Genomic DNA, 17,885 nt, shown 5'->3' on the forward strand with positions numbered 1-17,885 from the left:
GTTTTACGCCGTCAAACGTGACGCCACTTGTAATTGGCGATTAATCGGTTATGTCATGTTCGATGCAGTTGGGGATCCGAAATAGTTCTAAGTGGGTGTTTTTGTCGTTTTTGTTGTTGTGATGGTGGCCGTCACAGCTATCATAGTCCAAGGCTAGTTTACTGCCCGCGACTGCGCTAGCTTGGAATAATTTCCAGTTATTTTTTTAAATGTACTAATAATAAACAACAAAACATTACTCAAAATGGCATTTCGATCAAGAGTCGTTAATATTAAATAGTTCCACAGATTTTGTACATCCAAAGGTAAAAATATCTCGTGTTAAAAAAACTCTAGTGCTACCATCCTTTTATATGTATGGGTTGTTCTTGGAGGCATGCAAAATAAAGACCTAAATCCACCTTTATTCCTTATGCCAAAAGTGAGACAGAATGCGAGAATAAGGTTTAATAAAAGCCAGTTCCACGCAATTTATAAAAATGATAGAAGAGCGCTATTCGAGAAAGTACGCACGTTAAGAAGTCATCTTGCAGCTAAAAGTCTATTAATTTCCACCGCAAATACAGGTATCTGCGTCGAGTAGTAAACATAACGAGCACAAGACTCATTCAATGCTGATTTGCATTGATCTAGTATTTGATTCTAGTGGCATCGGAATCCAGTTGTAGATTGGCAATATGCTGTAATGACTTACGTCATTTGCATCGATCCCGTCTGTTATGTGAAATGACTTTGTATGAGAACGACGGACCAGATGGACAGGAATGTCATTCAAATACGAATTCCGTTTTTATCTAGATCAGTTTTTAACGACTGAGATTAGAAAAAGTCACTGAATATTAGAAAATGTCGAAGTGTGGTAGAAGACTTACCTGCTTCTAATATTACTGGCAATTGTTACGTTTTATTCTCATTCGCGCTTTTAAGTTAAAAGCGTTCATACTTCATAAATATTGATATAAGTATATGACTTTTCCATCACAATCGACTCTAAGACATATTTCTTTATTAATTCATCAGTAACAAAAGATACTTCAGAATATATACAATAATTAAGCGTGTTAAAGATATTAATCACGTCTCGTTATTTCAACTTTCAACGCATGTCAATTCCATCTTCATATTTCACCACAAACATTCCATGAATACTTAGCGTTATTTCCTATATCATCATTTCTTCACACGTAACACCTTTATCATCGTTTCGACTCGCGTGTGACGCGGACACAACTAAAATATGATATATTGCCTTCATGCCAATTTTCTGTGAAATTGTAATCTAATGTGTGCTAAATGCTCATTAATCCGTGCAATCTGGGGGCACGGAAGTGCCCCCGCAAGTCGAGCAAAAAAAAAGCGGCACGGCCGTAACATCCTTTTCTCGAAGCAATTCGGGCTATTTTTGACACCCCTATAATTTCGTTGTGGATAAAACAAGAAGCCTGGATTTTCAGCAACTAATCAGTCATTGTATAAACACGGTATATTTAAAATTTCAGTCAATTTGAACCAGTAGTTTAAGAATGACAACTTGTTAAAATTTTGAATTTTGTCACTCACTGATTCACTGACTCACTGACTCACCGATCATCAAAAGTCTAAGGTACTTCTAGCAGACTTAGAAGCTTAAAATTTAGAATACAAATAGGGTTTAGTGTCTTAATTATAGGAAAAATGTAATATTTTCTAATTTCGGTCCAGTTTTCTAAATACACCAACTGCAACAATAACTTTGTAATCCCATATAAATGTATAAGATTACAAGGTTACATTTGCAGTTAATGAATTATTATTACTGTAGAAAATAAAATAATAAATAGGTGTAAATAGGTACCTACTATATGAGGCATAACGGGAGGGGGTAAGGGTGTTTAGCCCATGAAACTGAACAACATTCCCATAAGAAAATATGTTGAATTATGAAAAAAAACGTCTTTCCATACAAATTGGACTAATGTTCGCTCTACAAAAAGAAGTGAGATGCCATCAAAAACATTCTGTAAAAACCTCAAGTCTCGCCGTTAAAAGTTGTGAGATCTATATAATACCAAGTCGATTAATCTATTTAGTCTCTACTTAAAGGACCTTCTGTCTTAAGTTAATTCGTATGTTATTATCATGCCAATTTTTAAAAAATACCTTTAAAACAAATAGATCGACTTGGTCATCGCAAGAAAACACAAATTCGCCATTATTAACATTTCAGGAGCATTAACTTCTTGTCGTGCTGTGTAGTGTGATATATACTAATAATCGAATCATGCGATGGCCAGGTCGGTCTATTTGTTTTAAAGGTATTTTTTTTTAAATTGGCATGATAATAACATACGAATTAACTTAAGACAGAAGGTCCTTTAAGTAGAGACTAAATAGATTAATCGACTTGGTATTATATAGATCTCACAACTTTTAACGGCGAGACTTGAGGTTTTTACAGAATGTTTTTGATGGCATTCATTTATCCGACAATTTGTCGGTGATGATAATGCGTTCGGTTACTTTGAAAATTTCGTCTTTTGCAAACAAAACTGTATTTTTAAATTTTAAAAATCGCCTTCTGACGTCTCCTGGTAAATAAAAGTAAAAATAAATAAATATTGATCTCTATGGAGTCGGAACCAGCCGAGGAAAAATAAGCTGAGTTCGTGCTTTTCAACTATTCAAGACACTATTGATATGAATCCATGTGCTTAAGTGAATTCAAATCGATTATTCAGTAAACAATTTACTGCAAGCTGTAACGTGAATGCAAGCTTTCTACTATAGTTCTAAAATAATTATAGTAGTAGTAAAATGATATGCCATCAAAAACATTCTGTAAAAACCTCAAGTCTCGCCGTAAAAAGTTGTGAGATATATATAATACCAAGTCGATTAATCTATTTAGTCTCTACTTAAAGGACCTTCTGTCTTAAGTTATTACGTATGTTATTATCATGCCAATTTAAAAAAAATACCTCTAAAACAAATAGACCGACCTGGCCATCGCATGATTTGATTATTAGTATGTATCACACTACACAGCACGACGAGAAGTTAATTTTCTTTTAGAAGTTAGTTTTCTTGCGATGACCAAGTCGATCTATTTGTTTTAAAGGTATTTTTTTTTAAATTGGCATGATAATAACATACGTAATAACTTAAGACAGAAGGTCCTTTAAGTAGAGACTAAATAGATTAATCGACTTGGTATTATATATATCTCACAACTTTTTACGGCGAGACTTGAGGTTTTTACAGAATGTTTTTGATGGCATCTCACTTCTTTTTGTAGAGCGAATAGAGCAAACATAAGTCCAATTTGTATGGAAAGCCGTATTTTTTTCATAATTCAACATATTTTCCTATGGGAATGTTGTTCAGTTTCATGGGCTAAACACCCTTACCCACCCTATACCCCCTCCCGTTATTTCTCATATAGTAGATACATATTTACACCTATTTATTTTATTTTCTACAGAAATAATAATTTAATTCATTAACTGCAAATGTAACCTTGTAATCTTATACATTTATATGGGATTACAAAGTTATTGTTGCAGTTAGTGTATTTAGAAAACTTGACCGAAATTAGAAAATATTGAATTTTTCCCATGATTAAGACACTAAACCCTATTTGTATTCTAAATTTTAAGCTTCTAAGTCTGCTAGAAGTACCTTAGACTTTTGATGATCGGTGAGTCAGTGAGTCAGTGAATCAGTGAGTGACAAAATTCAAAATTTTAACAAGTTGTCATTCTTAAACTACTGGTTCAAATTGACTGAAATTTTAAATATACCGTGTTTATACAATGACTGATAAGTTGCTGAAAATCCAGGCTTCTTGTTTTATCCACTACGAAATTATAGGGGTGTCAAAAATAGCCCGAATTGCTTCGAGAAAATTCGAGAAAAGGATGTTACGGCCGTGCCGCTTTTTTTTTGCTCGACTTGCGGGGGCACTTCCGTGCCCCCAGATAATCAGAAGCACTTGGCATTTGTTTCGATATTATCGAAAACAGTTTAAAGAAATTCAGTTCAATGTTTCACATAATATGCTCGCTACGTTATGCTTCTATTTAATATTAACCGTGTGAAGTACTTAAAGGCATCGACGGTAGAAAATGTAATAATAGCGTCCCAGCTTTTATGGGAATATAACGTGTTGTTATGTAAGAACAATTATCTTGATATATTGGTATCATAATTCTTCTTTAAACCGTCGGTTTTTATTTCGTTATATATCTGGCTAAATTCCTCAATAAAAAGTGATTCAAATTAATTTTCTGTTGTAAAATTGTTTATATTGTTGTACATGTAAAACCTTTTACAATAAACCGTAAATTCTTATGAGATTTGCTAGAATAACGTTTGAAATCCCGTACAACCGATACTTTATAACATTCTTGTGGTTTCAAACCAGCACCGAGTCAGCTTTCTATTACAAATCCACTATTTCTAACACTTTGAGTTGATGACTTACTGTATAATATTACAAATCTATGTGAATATTCATGCAAATAATATCATTAAAATGTATGCATACATTGATGTCAAAACAAACATGCCATGTCACGAATGTTTGAACGACTAGTAAGTTGCTGAAAATAGTAATATTTAAATCATCGTAGTTGGTTCACATACCGCTTTTAAAATAAGTTAATTTATTAATTCATGGAGGTCCAACAGCTTAAACTAAATTTACAATGTGTTTGAGTGTGTAACATAAAGCCAGTGCTCACTGTTAGTTACACAATTATAACATTTATATAGCGTTCTTTATGTAAGCTTACGATAATTACTAAAATAATCAAACTAGCTTATAGTACAGTTTTGTACGCTAACATTTGATATACATGAATTTGACGCTATAGAAGTTAGCACCTGTCAACTGTTGAAATTAGTCAAACAATGTTTTGGTTTCATATAAATTTACAAGAAAAACCAACTAAACCGCCCTGAAACTGAAGCATAAAAGTATAAACAAACTATACGCGTTTATTCACGTGTATACAGTTACGTGAAACACTTTATGCAATAATGGATGGCCTTGAACGAATGATCGGAGTCAATGCCGGTCATACGAGCGCAAATTACGACACACGGAAACCAGTCTTCACTATTTCTTCTCGCAAATGTTGCTTTACGCACCCTGCCATTATGTGGACGCATTTTTATGGAACCAACATCCCCATAAATACGTGTCTTTGGTCATTACTATTCTATTTAATGGGTTTTATTTGCAAATTTCGCATTTAAACTGTAGTCGTTTAATCGTTACAACGCTCTATAAATGATTTGAATGTGAGTCAACCGTTTATATTAGTACTTAAACGCATGTTATAATTTCGTACGCTGAGGAAAAAAGAGCGTAAGTGGAGTAAACTCACATTACAAGAAGGCCAAAAAACCAATATGATATTGTGCTGTATATAAACAATTAAGTTAAATTAGATATATTTAGCAGCTTCTAAATTCAGAAAACTTTGTATTTATGTGGCGCCACAAATTATTATTTTAAACCTCCATTAAAACGAACAAAATTGTAATTGAACAAAATTACCCTATGTACATATACTTATACTATTCAGTTTCTTTGTTTTTAAAAATACCTAGTCGCACTTACGCCTTCGTTGTTCTAGGTATGCAATGTAATAACTTCATTTACGAAGATTATATGTTTCCCCTTTTGACACAGCGTAAATTATGCCGCTGCAAACAAACTAACCTTTGGTTTACACAGATCTTAACAACCCCTTCAGGATGTCGTGACTCTAAGTTGAAGCACCGCAAAGCGCCATGCATATTTATGTACACGCTTCAATCATAGCCAGAGAAAATAATGATGTACAAAAACTGGAAAAGGATATCATTAACTGGTCGGATGCAGTCGATACAATAATGTGGTCAGTAATGATATCGGTAATCGGATCGATGTGGCTCACTCTACTCAAATCTACTCTCGCTCTATTAACATACACAATGTGTGCCACAACATGCCCGCTCTTTTAATGCAATTTCTGACGAATCATTTCGTGTTATACATAGCATTTTATTCATAATACCCCTCCATTACTGTCGCGATTCAAAGAACGTGTCTCCTCCTATAATAAGTGGGAATAAAGCAATAGTCATCCACGATCTCAGAAAACGCACATTATGGATAACTTTTTGACCTACAATTTTCTTCGTGAGGCTGTTTTTCGTTCGACCGGTCTTCGTGCACCGTTAAATTGAAAAGCCAGGTTTTTTACGTATCTGTGGTCTACACTGTCTTGAAAGTTGGCATGACGAGCTATTTCCTAGTACTAAGGTTTTACTTATAGTAGAAATAAATAATTCCAGCCGCTATTACGATTAATTGTACTGTGATAAGATCAACACTCACTAGAGTTGAGCGTACCTCTATTGCATTTCACTCCAATTGATTTAAGGTAGGTATGTATTACATGTCGTGATTGCAATTGTTAGGAGACGATTCTCTTATTTCCATTACACAAATTGAATTTACAATTACGACTGTAAGTAATTTGGTTCGAATGTTGTGCAATACATTAAATAATTTAACTTCTAAGTAGAATGAAAGTGCAGAACATTCGTTATACGCGCGTCGATTCCAAATAAAAATGTCACAAAAGAAAACAAAGATTCGATGCGCATCGCGTTACGTAAAAATGGTATGCTTACGTAAGCAAAAAGCGTAAAAATTTGAATGTTAAGTTGAAAATTACTCCGTACTTAGCGCGTAACAGTAAAACAAACGGAAACATTGTCACGGTAAATAGCATATAAAACAGCATAAAATTGTGAATATTCCATCGATTTAAAAGTAAAATAATTTTAAATGAAGCATCCCTTACTGGTGGTTTTCTACTTTTATGCCTTTTACGTACTAGCTTGTGCGATGTATCGCTACGATGCCTTTCCTACATCTTATCGAATTCTACAATCCTCAATGAAAACGTTTCTCTCATGAAACACCACGATGCTCGGTTCAACCCAGTTCCTTGGCCACTGTTTCTTAGGTACTATTGCCCCTTTCTCTTCGGATACTTTCTACCAGTAATGCGTACTGATTAATTAGATGCGATTAGCAACGATCGATACCTTTGAATGATTCACTTTGCTCGCCAAAATGAGATTTGTTTGGTTTCGTTTTGTTTTGCTCCGAATTTGATAGCTAATTATTTGTTCCGATGTTTCGTTTTTTATATTTGTAGTTTTTGTGTGTGTCTTTGTCGTATAGCTTTCAGTATTCTTTTAACACATTGTTGAGTAACAAAAAATGGGTACAAAAACAATCAGTGAACGAATAGGTTTGTTTTCCGCTACTTTGGTTCTGTAGTGAAAGGGTTCTTAAGGTAATACAACTAGCTAATCTACATTTATTATAGAATTTGCATCATACTTTGCATAGATCAAGAGAAATAGGTATTTTTATAATTAAATTCACATCTCATACCAAAATCAACATATTTAACGTAAACATGGCAAGTTGAACTCTTCCTAATATTGTTTTGTGGTTCATTCTGTGGCATTATACTCAATTCTAAAACACACCAATGTTCCCAATTCCCAAGTGTTTTCATAGAAAACGCCATATCTCAAAGATAATCTCTCATCATACAAACATGAACCGTGAAATGTCTCTCGTTACTCAGAACTTTTAACTCAAAACTATCTTATTAAGATGATTTCGTAGACCTTTCCCAACGTTTATTCTTTCACTGTAGTACACAATGGTTATGTACATATTAATTATATTATGCTTTTACAAATTATTTAATTGTTACCACCGCGAACTTTAATTTCTTTAAAAGTACCTTGTTAAGTAAATTATGTTCTCATGTTGATATTTTTAGATCTCTTGTTAATTGTTTTGTTCTGTTACGTGTGTTCATTGTTTTCGAAAATGCTGTACTTTATGAGAAAATTTCGCTGTTACTTAGTAAGAGCTAGATGGTATAATAATATGTTATAACTTTGAAGAACACGTGAAGTAAGTCTTAAATGAATTATCATTTCAACTTCATAAAATTAATGCTTATTGCTCTGCAACTTGTACTGGTGAGGTTTAAATTGTACATTGCAATTTTATAATACACTGAATAATTTAAACTAATTAAAACTTTTGTCAAGGACAATGTTGCAGTCGTATATCGTATGCAGAGTAGATTTACTTTTGAAACAGCCGCACTTAGCCGGAACCGTACCATGGTAAAAGACGATCACTTTATCATTCTTTTGGAAAATATCCAAACATTTAACAGAATCTTTGTCACCCGATTCTCAGAACAAATTGATCAATAAATCTCCAATAACCTGGCATTCTCCCTATCATTTTCCTATACCAACAAAGTAAACCCCGGATGAATATTTCAAAATAAACGATGTCGCATCGCATAACGGTGGTAGTCACGTCTATTATGGATAAACGACTAAAATGCAAATACCTCAAGTTAGATAGCTCCATAGACCCGTTAGATTCACCCGGTGGCGCCTACCAACGGCCCGAGTGACTTTAATGAACTTCAGGGAACAACATGTTCCTTGTATCTCATGTTACATGTACTTAAGTGAACGTATGACGCAATGGTTCAGGTTTTCCCCATAATATCTAACTGGAGTAAGAATTATTAAAAAATACCGGTCAGTTAAAACTGTGTCCTTGCGCGGAATTATTTTAATGTTTATATATTAGCTATTTGTTTGAAAGTTGCGATACAAGCTTAACGTTCTTTGATTACAACATTATCACATATCAAAGGGACAACCATATTTATTTACCTTTGTGTCAAAAAATATGTTATTAGACTCTTTATTTTGGATAAATAGAAATATAAAATCCGGTAAAATTTACCTATGTAATAAAAGGCTCACTAAGAGACTACGATGTTCGTATAATATGCGCAATGATCGGCTCATTGCCTATTAGCGCAGCATCTATAGCGAGAAGCAAAATCTAATTACATAAATCCGGAAAGTAATTAACAGGAAAATCACTCGATCATCAAACGATCGTTATGCATTAGAAATTGCTCATTCATTAACCGTGTAACAGTGAAAGTTCACACAGTAAAGTGTCTCCGCTAAATTTGTTACTGTCCAAAATTTTGCGGCAACCACCACAGTTACAGCGACCACAAGACTCACTAATGATAGAAAAGCATCGCCACAATATGATTTTTAGACATCTTTTTTGCGCATTGTCTGCGATTTTTCGAAGTTTTCGAATCTAAGTGCTTTCTCTATTAAGTTTTTTCTAATATTTCCATAACGATAAAAAATGTTTACGTGATGTTCTATTTGTTGTTGTCTACTAATATGCGTGCCGATCGATATCAAAGTTCGTTTATTCGTTCGCCTTTTCTTAACAGTTGCGGAATTACGCTTTCGACTACTTAATTTCATGATTATTGGTTGACAAAAGTATAAAAAACTGATCGAACATTATAGATGTCGTACGTAATTTATCACCTCGGTTCCCTTAATGTCAGAAATTTATTATTTCTCATAGCTACTGTAGTAGTTTTTTGTGCCATGACGGGAGATTGCAAATGACCTAACGACTGAAAATTGTTGAATTTACTCAATAATTGCGTTTTTTGTTTTACGTTAACCTAATGGACTCCATTGTTTATTTTTTTGTGCAATTAAAACTTAATGGAATTTATGCAAAATGCTTTTATGTTGGGTGTTATTAGGACAAATGTAAGGAATATCGACTTCTTTGTTTCAATGTATCATTCGTAAATTGAAATACGTTTTCCGCGAATTACGCTACGTCGTGAGTAGGTACGGCAATTTCTTTCATCAACGTAAAGTGTTAGTCATGAACATACAAATTCAAATCGAACCTAATGCACACTTTGTAATTATGAGTGTCTTACTATATTGTTTAGTTCATTGTCATCGATATGGCTTACTTACGCCTAATTTAGTTTTTGGTCGTATATTCTGTAGAAACTGTAATTAAATTCGAATGTTCATCAAATAAACCAACTACTTTTCTCTAACTCAAACATTTTTTTCGTTGTTTTAATCGCAGCAATGATTAGTTGGAATGATTTAAACGTTAATTATTAACCATTACGGTGCAATAGAAACTGCCTAACTACTAACAATGTATAATAATTTAGTTTACATATGAGCACAGGGCGGAACACAATGCGTTCTTGTAGAGCTTTTTCACAATATTAATGCACTTCATCGGGCTTCGAAGAAATAAATAATTCTTTGCAATTTGCACGGCTAATGTGAGAACACGCTCACAGTGGTGAATGCACAGCAACCTTTCTCTAAGGGCTCATTAGCTCGAATTTATGTTCTGTTGGCCGCATTGGCTAACTCGCTGCCTACATAGTTCCGAAAGAGCTTTTATGTCACCATATTTTACACCTACGGAACACTACCACTATTTATTTATCGATTAGATTCACCTCGACTAAAGAAATGTACGATCTCTTCGAGAAAACAAGGTGGCGACAGATACTAGGAAAGTTGTAGCTATTAGACTGTGAACAATTTAGAGAAAAGAAAATAGTATTAAATCACTGACCTCTTTCTTGGTCTGCTCGTTGATCTTGACGTGGGTCTGTTGAGGCTTGTCGCGAAGCGGCAGATATCCTTCTCGGCTGTCAGCTGGCTCCGCGGTGCTGTCCGTGGTGGAGTCCACGGCAGCTGTGCTGGCGGTGCCAGGGTCCGTGGAGCGAACGTCCTCGGAGGTACTCAATGTAGGAACTGTGTCCTTAGGCCCATCGGCAGTCGTTCCCGACGTATCGATATCGGAAAGCGATTCCGTGCTATCGCTGTTGAGTGTAGTTTCCGTATCCTGAACCGTAGGCGTCTCCGTAGTGCGCACAACCGGGCGGATCGTATAATGCTTTGTCGGCGGCCTATACGTAGTCGCGGTCGCGTCTTTATATTTCATAGTCTGCGTAGGAGCATCAGTTTTAGTTTGCGTAGTTTTTGCCTCGGTCGTCGTAGTCGGTTTGCGGGTGGACTTTTTCGTTTTGGGCGGCGTGGTAGCGGTCGGGTTTGTCACGGGTGCGGTTGACTTCGTTTTGGTTGATATTTTTTTCGCGTAAGTCGTGGATCGTTCCTCTATGGTAGTAGGTGCAGGGGTATTTTCTAAGGTCGTGGTTTGGGGTGGCGTTCTGTCAGCGGGTGGTTCTAAGTTGGATTGTTTGGGGGTCCGGGACGGTGGGAAGAAGTAATCCATGATAGATGGGGATCTGTTTCGGTTGGAGGGTAGCCATGCCCAAGGGTTAAAGTCGATTAGGCGGGGTCGCGGCGGGTCATCGGCGGCGGCGGTAGCGAGGAGGGCGGCGAGCGCGCAGAGTGCGATCAACGGACGGTTCATGGCGCGGCGTGCGCGTGCGGCCGCGACGACGTTGCAAGCGGGACTGCGCGAGCGCCGCCGCTGAAGAGAACCCGCCACCGATCACCCAGTTCATTCCGCCCTACGGACACCGCTGCAGATGCAGCCGCTGTAGTTCCTGTTTAATTTTCTTTTTTTAGAACCTCTAAGCGTTTCTTCACTTATGCGTAGACCATTATGTAATTAGAGAAATTAATTGCTCTGGCATGTAAACGGTTAGCTAGTTTGCAAGTCGTCATTGAAACGATTACTTAGTTTCCTTTTTGTGATTGACTTAATAATTAACCGACTTTAATTAAAATGAAGAGTTGAGATTAGATTAACCCAGAAAATATGACATTATTAGTATACAATCAATGAGTACAACTAGTTTTGTCTTATAAAGAGCTAGGATATTTTTCAACTGATCTTAATACATTTATTTTTCTAGAGGCTCGACTGCCATGCGTAATGATCTTAATCAAGCGTATGTCATCTCTGTGAATTCTCAGCATAGATAGCGCAGCATAGCAAAATGTTTGTTTTCTCACGATACCTTAACTAAATAAGACGGGCATGAAGAACTTCTTTATAATTAAAATGGAATGATGTGTTACTAAGTTATGACTTTTTATTGCCTATTTAATGTGCCGCCGTTCGTATTCAGACTATCTTTCGCATAGCTTAAAACATACACTGTAGTCTCGAATCAAGAACAACAATACAAATACGCACAATAAGTCGTTACGATATCCTTATACATTCATTTTATTAGAAAAACACAGGAACTTTTTGTTACATTTTCCCACATTAGAATAGTGAAGAGTGAAAGATCTTAACTTACAGAAGTTACGGTAACGGATATGTATAACAAGATATCTAATGCTAATAAAATGTTCCACATGTACTATTAACTTTAATGAAGCTTTTCTAATGAGATGCACACTAAATGCATAGTTTAAGTGCCACTTGCTCCAGATCTCACATTCCGTTACTACGTGCGTTGATAGACAACCAAATGAATTTACAAATCAAATTTTCGCGTGCAATATTTGACCTGTGGTTTGTTCACTTGTGGAATACAGTTATTCAATCACACCGTTGAAATTTACTTAGATGAGAGTAATGCACGTTCTTCTAAATTTGTAACAATATCAAAATTGTGATGCGCCACCACAAACCGTGGCGGCTCCGATGGTAAGGTATCGTCTATACGCTCCATTTAGTTTCCAATTTTCTCCCACCTTCAGTCATTTTTAAGGTTAGCCGTCGCTAAAGAGCTGCACCGGATTTCGTGACAGTTACGTGAATGAATGCGATCTTTACATGAATGTAGATTACGTATTGTTCAAATATCCCTCTACCCAACTGATACAAGCCTTTATCGTTGCAGTCTAATATAATTTCTCATTAGCCTAAGCCATAGGTCATAATATTATCCGCCTCTATCCCCTTCTTAAGATTGCATCGCATGATCTTCGTGTCCGTGTGTACGAAAATCTCAGAATTAGTTACGTTTTGATTGGGATTGAGTCAAGAAACTCCGAGGCTTCCTACATTTCCTCTTTTCACTTTATTACCCGTTTAGTAAGAGAAAATGTAAAAACCTGTATTAATATTAACCATAAACTTACAACTAGAACCTATGATAATTATGAAAATTATTAGATTAGGTATCTCCGGAACATATTGAAAGCCAACAAATTTAATATCCGCTTTTATTTTAATACCACTATTTACTCATTATATATGATAATAATAATATGTTGTACATATTTTATGCAAATATGTACAACATATTATGATTATAGATGCTGAGTGTTTTATAATTATTTTGTAATTTTAATATAAGCTTTGACAAGCGCCACTAATGTTGACATAACATAAAACGTAACTTTCTAAGATCTTTAATATAATCGCATAAATGATGCACTATCTCATCATGGTCTTAGTCAAGCAGTGTATCTTTACTTTACATTAAAAGAAGTCTTAATTAAGAATGAACATTAGTTCGTATACGGCAAGAGATAGATAGCAATCTGTAAACAGCTTAGATATTTATTTGTTGGGACAATTATATATTCACACATACGATGAAGTCAATAACCACTTTTTCTATTAAGTATACGCTATCTGCAACTTACCTCGCATGTCTCTATATTGTATGTATTCTGTGATGCTAAAATCATTTACCCATAGCTTCAATAAACAAGTAGAAGCGTAACCATTTGTCATCATTCAAAATATGAAATCACGTAGAATAATAAACAGATCGTAAATCGCAGACGCGCTATAAACATTTTCCTAACGATCTTTATCAATCTATAGCGGGCACACGGCTCTCTCTCAACCGTTATTGCCAACTTTATATTTAAACAAGCTTTTCACACACTTTCATGAACTTATTTTCGTGCTAAATGGCACGTTCTAGCGCGTTCTAATGCTTAGCACATACGAACACTAAACATAACACTTATCAGGCATTTTAGTGTCGACATTTCAAATTAAATTTTATATGAGTATGGTAGTAAACGACTATGGTGGTTTGTGTGACTGTTCACTTGTGACTTTAGGTTTTCCTCCACAGCCTTTGATAATGAGGACGCAACGATGAAGGCAGTAGATAAACTCAATCTCTATTAGATACAAAAACTTTTTTTATCTCAATTCCTGCACTGAGTATTAGTCGTACTTTAACATACATACAAGCAAGCAATGAGCCCAGAGTACATCCAGAATTGTACAGGCCTTAGACTAGATTCCCGATAGCATGAACCAATGAACATAGTTCTACATTCATGTTTTACTAAAGTAAACGCAATGATACCACCATATAAAAAAATGCTAACAAAACACAGTTGCCTATAAAAAGTCGAAGAAAGTACTCGATAAAAGTCGCAACGATTCGTGTTCATTAAGAACTTAGTCTAAAGAATAAAACAAAGGATCTAACTGTAGGTTTAATCCATTGTTTTGTTGTATTGGATTATATGGGAATGTGTTTTTCTAAACGATACACGATTCAGTAACCAGCTCATTAATGGGATAGTACGCTATCCCATTAATGAGCTAGTTACTGAAAGTTTTCTGTGTTTTTAATCATTCCTTGTTTCGACAAGGAATGATTAAAAACACAGGAAACTTTTTAACGGGATATGCTTTTATTTTTAAACGTAAGGCTAGACACATATTAGCTAATATTAACGTTTTGTCACTTCTTTTTATTCACAAATTACATCATAATAAAGCAAATGGAAAATTAAATATATCATATTATCATATAATTAAATTATAAAAGTTTTCGTTTGCGTGTGAAACTATTGTAAACAGAATAACTATAATTAATGCAGTTATTCAATTATGAAAACTACATGATTTCATAATTTCAACAATTACAATAAACCACGAAAAGCTAACGTTTTAAAACTTAGTTTTTTTTCTACAGACTCAACGTAATAGATAATCCAAGTTAAAAGTAATTCTGTTGTTGCAGTCACCGGGTAGAAAAGCCGAGGATTGTTTAACCTCCCACATTCGACCAAGAAAAATATCCTGCCCCGAGTTCTATCCCATCAAAGTTTCCAAATAAGAAAACTTCATAACTGTTCTTTATCCTACAATTAAAGTCGTCTTCCTTAATTCTAAAACATTTACAGTTCCATTTGAACTCTTGAGCCGATACAGCAATATTACTTCTACTTATGTTAATAGATTTACTTCTTGAAATATTTTCAAGTAAAAGTGACTTTAAAGGAAATTCGTCTCAATGAATCGTAAATCTCTCACTGGAAGCCAGTTTTCTACCTGTGTTTATTCCGGACTCGATTTCTAGTTTATTGAACCTAATTCTGCGAAACATATAATTGTAGCATAATTAATTTATTGAGTAGTAGGATTTTCTGTAAGGGCCACAACAAACACGCTCTTTATATTGCTGGCAATCGGCGATTTTACGTCAGTAGCGTGTGTGCCGAAGCCTTTATAATTAAGAGACATTATGGTGGCCATTTTACAGAAATCCATTCGTGTTCCGTCCGTCAAATTCATCCACTTATGTATACAGTATACTTATAGAATTTTATTTACTATACTTCATTAATAAAAAGCAGCAACGAAGGTGTAGTTTAAAAAACATACAGCAGATTTTAATTTTACGTATGAAGGCAGATCGACCGTAATTATGGAGAATCTGTCAAAAATTTAAACAAAGTTCTAACTATAAAACAATAAATCATAAATTGAGTTTCAAATAATTAAAACAACGTAGATTTTTTTACGCCTATCTAACGCTGTGTTAGTTAATAAAGGTATAATAAATGCCATCAAAAACATTCTGTAAAAACCTCAAGTCTCGCCGTAAAAAGTTGTGAGATCGATATAATACCAAGTCGATTAATCTATTTAGTCTCTACTTAAAGGACCTTCTGTCTTAAGTTATTACGTATGTTATTATCATGCCAATTTAAAAAAAAACCTTTAAAACAAATAGACCGACCTGGCCATCGCATGATTTAATTATTAGTATGTATCACACTACACAACACGACGAGAAGTTAATGCTCCTGAAATGTTAATGGCGAATTTGTGTTTTCTTGCGATGACCAAGTCGATCTAATTGTTTTAAAGGTATTTTTTTTAAATTGGCATGATAATAACATACGTAATAACTTAAGACAGAAGGTCCTTTAAGTAGAGACTAAATAGATTAATCGACTTGGTATTATATCGATCTCACAACTTTTTACGGCGAGACTTGAGGTTTTTACAGAATGTTTTTGATGGCATCTCACTTCTTTTTGTAGAGCGAACATAAGTCCAATTTGTATGGAAAGACGTTTTTTTTTCATAATTCAACATATTTTCCTATGGGAATGTTGTTCAGTTTCATGGGCTAAACACCCTTATCCACCCTATACCCCCTCCCCCGTTATGGCTCATATAGTAGGTACCTATTTACACCTATTTATTTTATTTTCTACTGTAATAATAATTCAATAACTGCAAATGTAACCTTGTAATCTTATACATTTATATGGGATTACCAAGTTATTGTTGCAGTTGGTGTATTTAGAAAACTGGACCGAAATTAGAAAATATTAAATTTTTCCCATGATTAAGACACTAAACCCTATTTGTATTCTAAATTTTAAGCTTCTAAGTCTGCTAGAAGTACCTTAGACTTTTGATGATCGGTGAGTCAGTGAGTCAGTGAATCAGTGAGTGACAAAATTCAAAATTTTAACAAGTTGTCATTCCTAAACTACTGGTTCAAATTGACTGAAATTTTAAATATACCGTGTTTATACAATGACTAATTAGTTGCTGAAAATCCAGGCTTCTTGTTTTATCCACAACGAAATTATAGGGGTGTCAAAAATAGCCCGAATTGCTTCGAGAAAAGGATGTTACGGCCGTGTCGCTTTTTTTTTGCTCGACTTGCGGGGGCACTTCCGTGCCCCCAGATAGCGCATATAGTAGTATTCATCGTACATTACTGTGCCACAATGACCATTGTTCTCTCCATACTAACCTATATGAGTAAAAGCCTATACAGAATGACAAATGTATTTTCTAGCATACTTACATTACCTACACAATCTGGGTCTTATGTCCTTGACGTGTATGTTTCAAAGAATAAACTTAGCATTAAACGTTGAATCAAATTACACTCATACACGTATGTGGAGAGTTAATATAAAGGCTTCTTGTTGCTTCGAAACTCGTTGCTTCTTTCGTATATACAATCTGATCACTCACGTTTGAAGGAAGTATGAAAAATTAACCATTTGACCGCCACGGTCGGCTATACCACAAGGCTTTCGTCGGCAAATGTTGAGTATAGCCGACCGTGGCGGTCAAAGGGTTAATAATACACATACTTGTATTAAATAACCCCACGATTTGTCTTTTGTAAAGCGAAACACTCCCACAAAATAAAGTGGACGAAAAATATTCTTTAATCCATTCAAAGAAGGACAACTACTTAGTTTTAACCGTTGTTTCTTTAAAAGATTCGAACCTTTTTAATGTTCTATAAGGCACCGCGTCTCCGTTTCCCTATAAAGTCACCAAGCCATCAACTCTGTCAACTAGATGAATATTTCCTAATGTTTTACTTAACGACAGTATCTCTAAACTAGGAACAGACATCTCATAACAGAACTAAGCACAAATTACGTAAATCGGATAACAGTGCATTTCTTCCATTGCACAATAAATTCGTGTGGCGATACCGAAGTGTGACTTATTTGTCGGCCGCTCCACTTGCGACGGGTAACGGAATCCGACAGTTTCACCGGACAAGCGAACATCATCCGAATCCGGAACAACACTAAATCCGCATGAAAATGTTGTATAAACAGATACCTTTTATTTACTTGTTTATAAGCACATGCGTTGGTATGACACACATTTCTTCACAAGCAATTTTAGTCACTATAACTTTTTAGTTATGAACTAAATCAGATTGTACATTTCTTACATTTTGGCAAAGGATATCAGAATTCCAATCAAGTTCGTAATGTTGTATTTGAAGTGTGACTGGCAT

The 17,885-nt window shown here is 35.0% G+C and overlaps 2 protein-coding genes across 2 annotated transcripts in view; one reads left to right on the forward strand and one right to left on the reverse strand.

Annotated features, from left to right (window-relative positions):
* dsx-c73A (doublesex cognate 73A) overlaps nt 1-11,402 on the reverse strand; it is a 79,479-nt gene extending 68,077 nt beyond the window's left edge. The window contains exon 1 of the mRNA XM_076123684.1: nt 10,538-11,402. Within this exon, the coding sequence (XP_075979799.1) occupies nt 10,538-11,341 (804 nt within the window). The 5' untranslated portion in view covers nt 11,342-11,402. The remainder of the gene's footprint in view (nt 1-10,537) is intronic.
* LOC142978992 (elongation factor-like GTPase 1) overlaps nt 1-17,885 on the forward strand; it is a 148,159-nt gene that overhangs the window by 74,020 nt on the left and 56,254 nt on the right. The window lies entirely within an intron of this gene.

Source organism: Anticarsia gemmatalis, chromosome 15 (assembly GCF_050436995.1).
Source record: "Anticarsia gemmatalis isolate Benzon Research Colony breed Stoneville strain chromosome 15, ilAntGemm2 primary, whole genome shotgun sequence".
Classification (NCBI taxonomy): Eukaryota; Metazoa; Arthropoda; class Insecta; order Lepidoptera; family Erebidae; genus Anticarsia; species Anticarsia gemmatalis.